We start from the raw sequence: 9,574 nt of genomic DNA on the forward strand, positions 1-9,574 counted from the left end.
CAGCTCAACCAAACAAGATCTTCTAAAGCTACCGCTATGCGCGGTGTCCGGGGAAGGGCCCCACCACAAGGGTGGGTGTATTATACGCAGTCTTACCTTGCATTTGAATATCTTTATAGCCTATTGAAAAAGAATTGAGGTTCACTACATGCTTAAAATGTACTAGTAGTAATATTTAACCTAAAAAAACTCAAAGCATATACGTATTACAATGTAATGGGTATTTACAACATGGTTGAATCTACCCAAAAAGAAAGCAAAAGGAATAAAGAATTGACCGGGGAAACTGCAAGCGCATACTCAATCGCGCTTTCTCCTCATCGTTGTATGTAAATGCCACGACCATGCAGCCAACGACATCACAAGGCCAGTACCGACACATGACCATAAAAGGACCACCCATTTGGGCATTGGGTTCGGGAATGATCCTGAAAGAAGACGCAAAAAAAAGAAAAGGTGAAAAATACATAAGAATCCATCCGGGGCAACACGCAATTGGCCTTGGACTAGAGCGGTTATCAATCAAGTTTCGAAGTACACCAGCTGGTAGTCGGAATCTCTCGGTTACCAAAATGAGAATTCAAGATGTAGTGCTTACCATGTCCAAACTTGATACAGATTAGGAGCTCGACAATGCAGATGGCCAGTGAAAGCCAGCAAAATGCTCCTACCTTTTTCGCTGGCTTTCTGAATACGACAGAAGAAAACGAAGAAGTGAGCGTACAAGGACACTAGTATACGTTTCACTTTGTAATGCTAGTGGTCGGGGACATACCTGTCCTGTAGGTACGAGTTATACTCGCGGATTGTTGGTAATGCCACTAACCACCAGAAAACCAACCTATACACTATCAAAGGATTTCTCGGAGGAATCCACAGACAGAACTTCAAGAAGAATGTATTTAACTCCACGGTCAAGAATACGACACAGAGACTGAGGACTTGGATAAACCGCCATGGACCTAGAAGGGGATGCCATTCATCTTTATCCCAATGTGCTGGCGTAAATTGGCCAAGTGTTCGCTTGACCTATAATTAATTAAAAAATGCTGTTTGATTAGTAATAAAACCATCGGTCGCATTCTTTATGGGAAACCGTGTCCATAATACTTCCATACAACCTAGTATATCTGATATTCCTCAAAACTCGACAATAGTATACGACCAATGTAGCACTTAGCTGGACATACCTTGCCCATGATATTTGGTTGCCTGCTTATACCAACCCACTCGTATGTTTTCCCGTCAAAATACCGAACAGTGCGCATTCCAGCCCATATGCCTGCGTAAGAAATCAAATAGGTAATTTCAGCGCACAATAAGCCAGGAGAACAAGACATAGCTGTAAGCTATTGGGTGCATGTCAGATCCTCCAAAATAGTGTATTTTTGAAGGATCCGACACGGGTGCGGCAACTTTTTTGGAGAGTCCGAGCAACGTAGGCTGTAAGACCATGGAACAGACTTAAATCACAGGTAAGTAAACTATGCAGAAAATATGGATTTAATGTTTTATCTCAATACAATGGAATTTCACAGCAAACCTAATCAAAAGAAGAAAATCCAACATATGTGACAAATTTCATCAATCGGGATTTTTTTATTTTTTTTTTTCGGAACTCAAAAGAACAAGGTAGCGGCTTCAAGATTCTCACCGAACCAATTGCAGATCAATATGTCAAGAATAATGCTGTCCCACCAACACTCGTTGAAGTTTGGCAACATGTGGCGGAAGGTAAGCTGAAACCATAAGTACGGAAAATACCGAACTGATCTCAATCGGAAAATGAAAAGACGCCGAATAAACATTCAAAAGAAGCTTAGAAAATCTCTGACCTCCATCAACTCGAATCCAATGGATAAAACCCATAAAAGAGGCTGATTACGGATCATGATGGCCTTTCCCCACCACCCTATGATATGAGCCAAAACAAACTCATCAAACAGTGTGTCCTACAAAGCAAATACGCAATCAGGGCGGCTGCATTTTCCTACGGCTTGTTCAAGAAAACAATACAAGATTTTGAAAAAAAAAAAAACAAATACGAAAGGTAAAAAGATTGTGAAAGAAGATATCATACATAAAGATTCTTAAACCTGTTTGTGGGATTTTCAGGTACGTAGATTCTGCAATCGGCACCATAGGATCTTTCAGGTAGCTCTGCGTAGTAAGTTAAAATAGGTTTAAGCTGTAACTCACACAGCAAAGCAGGTAAACAGCATAGATTTTGTGAAATAATTCACTCAAAATGCAACGACGAACAGGCCAAAATCCTTACCAATACCGAGATCAGGATGAAGGTATCTCATAAATTGCTGAGCATCATCCCGCTTCTAAGGAGAAGACGACAAAGTATTAATGTCTCACAACAACAACCGACTCTCTGAACTATAACTTGATTAGATATCAGAAAGGAAACTGAAAACTACAAAACACAACTGTTTCATTCATTTACAAAAATTAGGAAATATGAATTCTGCTAACCGACTCACCTGAAAAAGCAAAAACGTCAAAGCAACAAGGTAAATGACAGCCATTCCATGAACCAGGCGCCAAATGGAAGGATGTGGCCTAATGAGCACCCTGTAATGAAGAACCTCAAAAATAAATATGGCAAAATAGCCCAAGATTGCGAATACCTTTGGCAAGATAATTTCACGTCGGGAGGAAGAAAAAAAGAAGGTGAATTCTCAAGCTTACATTCAAAGCCTAAAAGAAAAAATGACTTAGTTGACTAACCAAAGAACTTGGCCCGAGGTCTACCGGAAACACTACCTTCACTAGGTAAGGGTAAGGCTTCTGTACACCCCACTCTTTCAAGACCTCACTTGCAGGATTGCATTAAAGATGTTGCTGCTGTTGTAATTTACTAACCAAAGAGGAGTTAAAAAGATACTCATTCTAGAACGTTCCGACCAAAAAGTGAATAATAAGATACTATATTCCCGTTTAACAAGTAGAAAAGTGGAAGGGGATATACACTCAATAAATAAAATAGAGATAAGCATCCAGTACCCCTACCCCCGAACTATGATCAAAGTTACTAAAACACTCCAACTTCACAGGGGTCCTATTACCCCCTGAACTCAATTTTAGTGTAATTTTGTCACCATTTTGTGTTGACATGATACCTTTACTACATAAAATGGGCCCAAGTCAAAGGTGTCATGTCAGCTAAAAAGGTTGACAAAAGGTGTCACGTCAGCTAAAAAGGTTGACAAAAATACACTAAAATTTAGTTCGGGGGTAATAGGACCCCCGTGAAGTTGGAATGTGTCGTCACAAATTTGGTCTTAATTTAGGGGCTATTAGATGCTTTACTCAATAAAATATAAGAAGATAGAACATGGTCCAGCATTAGTATATTTTTTAGGAGCATTTTCATGAATTACAAGGTAACAGCTGTCAGTCATATACATAGTAAAAATACTAGTCAAACCAAAAATATGCAGAACACAACGCAAAGACCTCTGTGAGTGTATGTGTGTGTGTATGTGTGTGTGAGGGAGAGAGAGGTGTATAGCAACGACTTACGTCGAGGGAGCTTGCAGCAAAGAGTAAGCAAGATACACTGCAACCATAGCCCAAACACCCCTAACAGACGAAAAAACAACTTTCACTGTCATGAACATTATGAAGGAAAAGATAACTTTTTATATGGTAAAAATATAAGACAGATCCATGATACTCACCGCATTACATTTCAAGTGGTGGGGTTCAGACAACAAGAGTCACCGAGTTAATTTCAGTGTAAAAACAGACACTGAATTCAAGTTTTTTTTAAAATAAAGTTAACATACTTAGAAGCTACACGAAAGGTCTACAAGTCACAATAGTTAATCATTCAAAATATTTTAAGAATCATTAAGAAACTTATGGTAGAAGAACAACCTTTTTGACTCCCAAATAGTAACAGTGCCGAATAAAATGGAACAAGAGAGAAATAATATTGCGCACCTTTTCACAGATGCCACAATATCACCGGAAGAAACGTTGTGTGAATTGAGAGCTCCACTAGCCCAACTACAATCATGATAACATAAGCAAGTCATAGAAAATAAGAAAAACTTCATAAGCAAGCAAAACTAAAAGAAAGGAACCAATAATTAGCAAGCAATCAGTAAGGCACCGCAATTGAAGTTCCCCGTGTGCTTTTGTATACTAGAACCAGCTTTTGATAAATAAGAAATTCCATTAAAACTGCACCGAATGTACCATAACTCATACGTACAGCAAAAGGATTTCATTCTCCCCTTCTTTAAGCTTGTAAGAAGTGTATGAAGTCGAGTAATGGAGTTCACATCAATATCAAAAGAAAATTTACACTGAGATTTTAACAACTATAAAACCCAACATTTGAAACAAAAGTTCGGTTTAGTTTTATCCTCAAAGCACCTATAATTCTTTCCCTCCACACAGTCTGCAAAACTCAAACTCAGTAGGACCTAAACATATAACGACATAGCGAGACTTTTCAACTATGTATGACACGCGAGCAAAATAATAGGGAGGACTTAACAATCAGTAACAAGTATGGCATTATGGCATCATATCTAACTTTGGACATGCTTTACTCCGCCAAATCATTGGGATCAAAAAATGCTGAGAGCGAGGATTTTCATTTTGGATTTTGTCTCACAAAAAGGGCCAATTATAAGAAAACAGTTTTACATATTCCCGAAAAGAATAGAACTTCGATACAAATATCACCAAAAGGAAAAATAGAAAAAAAAAAATCTACCTAAAATGAACTCTCTTACACGTGTTCACAGCAATTATTTATCTACAAATAAAAAACATGTCCATTAACAAACTTACATGAGTAAACATGCACCAATAAGTAACAACGTAATAGTGTGAGGTTTGTTCGCCCAAGCAGTCCATGGATCCAACTCATCATCAATATTCAATGTGCTAAGATCACCATTTTGAACGGTAACCATATTCTTTTTGTTACCCCTTCTATGTCCGTTCGGTTCCATAGCCCTAGCCAGTCAGAAATTCAACCTCTTCAGCTTATACGGCGTTAAATAGTAATTCTACGAGTGTCAAATAATGAAGACATTTCAACAAAGCCATTGAAAATCATAGCAGGATGTTTCCTATTCGGCTCAAGCTACTAAAGGACATACAAATGACAAGATAGTTTATCAAAGTTACCTTAAAAAATACTACAAACTTACAACAACAAACCCAGTGTATTCCCACAACATGGGGTCTGGGGAGGGTAAGATGTACGCAGTCCATACCACTACCTCCGAAGAAGTAGAGAGGTTGTTTCCGATAGACCCCCATCTAAAAAATACTACAAACTTATCGAAACTTAATCATTATTGCATATCCTAGAAAAGTAAGTTGACTTCCTCCGGAACCAGGAAAATAAAGAAAGATCGGAATTGTAGGAAAAGCAAACACAATCTTTTCTGCGAGAATGATAAACTAAAAGGAAACATAATATAAAGGAAAATTTGCAAGTAAAGATAGGAATCTACGAAATAAGTAAAGGAAGGGATCCAAACAATCTCATACCCATACAACAGTTTAATTTACCAACCAAAACAAAAGGCCATAACAACAACAACATACCCAGTATATTCCCACATAGTGGAGTCTGGGGAGGATAATGTGTACGCCGACCATACCACTACCTCAAACGAAGTAGATAGGTTGTTTCCGATAGATCCCCGAACAAACACAAAACATAAAAGCACACAATAAAATGGATAACACGCTGCTAGCTAATACAGGAAGCCAGACAACCACAAGATAAATACTATAAGCTATCTATTCGAAATCATGAATATCACCAAAACACCACGACAAGAAACTCCAGATGCAGACAAAGCACTCTTTCCTACTGTTATAGATGAACTCCTACCCACTAACCCTCTATCCGCGTCTGGAGTAGGAGTTGGAGTTAGTGTTGTGTTTGGTCATGAATATAAATTGGAGTTGTTTCTGAAATTTTGAGAAAGAAATAGGAGTGGAAAACAATTTTCACTAAAGTGAATTAATTTTTCGTAAAAAAGTGAAAAAATTCTCATGGCCAAACGCCTACTTAAGCTCCCGCTATACGCAGAGTCCGGGAAAGGGTCGGACAAAAAGGTCTATTGTATGCCGCCTTACCCGCATTTCTACAAGAGGTTGCTTCCACGAAGTGACTACCAATTAAGAATATACTAGAAATTCCGACGCCTCCCCCTAAAGGAAAGGGAAATTATGAATACATGACTATTTGTTGTTCAAGGCTTTAGCTTGCAATTCGTATTAAAAATAAACTAATGCAATACAGCCTACACACCAAAATAGCCTCTTTAGTTGTAGAATTCTACGTTGCTCAGACTCTCCAAAAATGTTGTTATGCCCATGTCCTAAGTTGTGCGGATTCTTCACTTCCGATGCCGCATCCGTATCGCATTCTCCAAAAATACACTGGTTTTGGAGAATCCGATACGCACCCGCGGGGACATTTTTGAAGAGTTCGAGCAACATAGCCCATGTCGGATTCTCCAAAAATACACTGCTTTTGGAGAATCCGACAGGCACCCGTGGACATTTTTGAAGAGTTCGAGCAAAAAAGCCCATGTCGGGTCCTACAAACTTGTACTACTTTTGGAGAATCCGACACGCACCAGCAGACATTTTTGAAGAGTTCGAGCAACATAGCCCATGTCTAATCCTACAAAAATGTACTACTTTTGGAGGACCTAACACGCACCATAAACATTTTTGAAGAGTTCGACCAACATAAATGAGAATATAGAGTTGATTGTTAGCACAATAACAACATTACACTACTATGAACCAGAAAATTACTGTTGCAAATCATATTCCTAGTGCCAATTAACCAAAAATCAGCTGGTTCTTTACTAATGAAATCTACTAAATCACACAAATCTAATCGAAATTGGTCATTTCCAATGCATGTAACTAACAAGAACAGTAGCGGAACCAAGATTTTTACTGAGAGCGTTCAAATATTCAAATAAGTCATCGGAATAAGTTCAATATCTACTATATACACATAAAATAATAACTTTTAACCATATATAAACATCGTAATCAACCCCTCGGCCCTACCTAGCTCCACCAAATTCAAGCAAATTTCAAGAATTCAAAAAACTGTCCATAAATGTAACATACACAGTGCATGTCAATCCATAAAGGACAGCCCGGTGCACTAAAGTACCGCTTGCACGGTGTCCGGGAAAGGCCCCACCACTAGGTGTATCATGCACAGCCTTACCTTGCATTTCTGCCAGAGGCTGTTTCCAAGGCTTAACCCGTGACCTCCCGGTCACATGACAGCAACTTTACCAGTTACTCAAGGCTCCCCTTCTGCATGTCAATACAAAATTCATCCATAAATGCAAAAAAAAAAAAAAAAAAACTAATATATATATATATATATACATATATATACACTACATTACATAAACCAAAAAAAAAAAGTTACTATAAAAAAGTTACAGTAATATACACTCTGCTATTACTAAATAACTAAATATGTATATACACAAATAAATTACGTACACAAATCTATTTATAGAAAGAAGCTAAACAAAAATAAAATAAAAAAGACTTACTTAAGAGAAGACAAAAAAATAAAAATAAAAAGCTGACAATCACAGAGAGTGAGAGAAAAACGCCTAGTGGTAACAGCAGCAATTTGAAAGAACAAATATTGCCCGTTGGATCAAAAATACAGCTCCATCAATTAAAACTTCCGCTATAAAAAAAAATTAAATAAAAATATATCTAGATGCATTAAATATTTCGCTATTAAAAAAAAAAAGATTTCAATGAACACAGGCAAAAAAGATTTTTTTTTTTTTGCAAATTTTCGAAAATGGAGAAATGAGTTTTGTAATTAATTAATTAATTATTTAGCTAAAAAAAGCAACCAAATTTATGGAGATTTGAATTTGAACTAATACAAAAGCAAAAAAAGTAAACAAAAAAGATCATGGGAGCTAATTTTCGAAAAACAAAAATAAGTTAATTAACTACTTAACTAAAAACAAGCAAATTTACGAAGATTTGAATTTGAATAAACACAAAAAAGTATACAAAAAGATTGATGTTTTTATTTTTGAGTAAAAAAATGAGCAAATTTTCAAAAAATGGAGAAATGAGTATTGTAGTTAATTAAGCAAATTATAAATTATTTCAATGAAAACAAAAAAAACGCTAAAGCAAAGTTACCTGATATAATTGATATCGATTGCTAGTGAGATGTGACAAGTAAATATATTGTAAATTTAATCGAGATATACGAAAGCTGGCTAGAACATCACGATTATCAACAATCAACAAAACAAAAAAGTGAACAAAAAAGTAAAAAAAAAAAAATTGAATTTCTTTTTGGAGGAAAAAAAGTTTAAAAAGCTTAAAAAAAATTGTTTTTATTAATTTTTTTTTGCTTTTTTTGAGTAAAAATGGAGAAAGTTGAGCTGAAGTTTTCTGGATTTTAGAGAGATAAAGAAGAAGAGAAAGTAGAGAGAAAGAGTTTTCTATTTTTTTATTTTTTTTTTGGTCAAAGAAAGGGAGATTTGGTTTGAAGAGATTTATATAAGAAGTACTATTAGTATTTATTGCTTATTGTTTTTATTATATAATTAAGGTACGGTATTTTTATTTGGAAAATTACAGGTCAGAGGAATATTTTATATATGTGAAGTGATACTCCTTAATGTTTTTTTCGTTTTAATTTATTTGTTTGAATATAATTAGATACGAAATTTAAGAAAGAAGATAATATATATTTTTTAATTTTGTGATTTTAGATAGATATTTTCTCCGTCTTAAATTATTCGTCTCAAATTTTTGAGACAATTTTTTTTTCATGTTTTACCCTTTGCATTAATTATTTTTTCTTTAAATTTAAATGTAAAAACATTTAATAGGGACACTATGGTAAACTAGTTATGTTATTAATTATTTTTTTTAATCAATATATCATTTCAATTTGGGACGAATAATTTAGGACGGAGGGAGTAGCTTATAATAGTATTATGTGGATGTCTTATTTTCTTTATTATCTAACAATGTGTTATCTCATCCTATATATTGTATACTTTTGTGTTTTATTTGTTACAGTGTTATACGTCAGGGTCTATCGAAAACAATCTATCTCCTTTATCTTTGTTTGTTATACTGTTATATACGTTCCGAGTCGGGGTCTATCACATCCTCTCTACTTTATCTTTATTTGTTATACGTCCTGAGTCGGAGGCCTATCAAAAACAACCTCTCTACTTCTACTTCGTCCGAGGTAGTAGTATGGACTGCGTACACTTTATCCTCTTTAGACCCCAATACACTGTAAATGTTGTTGTTGTTGTTATCGAAGAAAATTAGAATTAAAGAGTTTGAGTGTCGATCAGAAACAATTGCTCCATATTGTAAAGATAAAGGTATGTATATGCACTCCTATTTGAATGAATTACTTATAGTTATAAATAAATTCGTAATGAAATACTTATCGTTATGGTAAATTTGTGAATATTTTGAAGTGAAAAAAAATAAATCAAATGAAATATGAATATTTTAATTAATTAGATATTAGGATATT

At 35.4% G+C, this 9,574-nt stretch overlaps 1 protein-coding gene across 2 annotated transcripts; it reads right to left on the reverse strand.

The window, feature by feature from the left end:
* Window positions 1-97: 97 nt before the first annotated feature.
* Window positions 98-7,385, reverse strand: LOC107854102 (CDP-diacylglycerol--serine O-phosphatidyltransferase 1). 2 transcript variants are annotated; one of them, XM_047399299.1, is made up of 13 exons: window positions 5,587-7,385; window positions 4,819-4,986; window positions 3,958-4,023; window positions 3,535-3,594; window positions 2,493-2,583; window positions 2,279-2,333; window positions 2,081-2,160; window positions 1,836-1,952; window positions 1,655-1,739; window positions 1,191-1,282; window positions 776-1,029; window positions 599-687; window positions 98-428 (listed from the first exon to the last, which is right to left on the reverse strand). In XM_047399299.1, the coding sequence occupies exons 1-13, from the start codon at window positions 5,601-5,603 to the stop codon at window positions 301-303; spliced, it is 1,302 nt and encodes a 433-aa protein (XP_047255255.1). In that variant the 5' UTR covers window positions 5,604-7,385; the 3' UTR covers window positions 98-300. The 2 variants fall into 2 exon arrangements, with proteins under 2 accessions (XP_047255255.1, XP_047255256.1); XM_047399300.1 differs by lacking the exon at window positions 3,535-3,594.
* Window positions 7,386-9,574: the final 2,189 nt, after the last annotated feature.

The sequence above is a fragment of the Capsicum annuum genome, chromosome 11 (assembly GCF_002878395.1).
Source record: "Capsicum annuum cultivar UCD-10X-F1 chromosome 11, UCD10Xv1.1, whole genome shotgun sequence".
Classification (NCBI taxonomy): Eukaryota; Viridiplantae; Streptophyta; class Magnoliopsida; order Solanales; family Solanaceae; genus Capsicum; species Capsicum annuum.

Bases quoted from the DNA above. Each gene is read 5' to 3' on its own strand.
- LOC107854102 (XM_047399299.1), bottom strand. The intron at 2,334-2,492 runs GTGAGTCGGTTA...TCTTCTCCTTAG, and splicing joins TGACGTTTTTGCTTTTTCAG to AAGCGGGATGATGCTCAGCA. The intron at 688-775 runs GTATGTCCCCGA...TGTCGTATTCAG, and splicing joins AACTCGTACCTACAGGACAG to AAAGCCAGCGAAAAAGGTAG.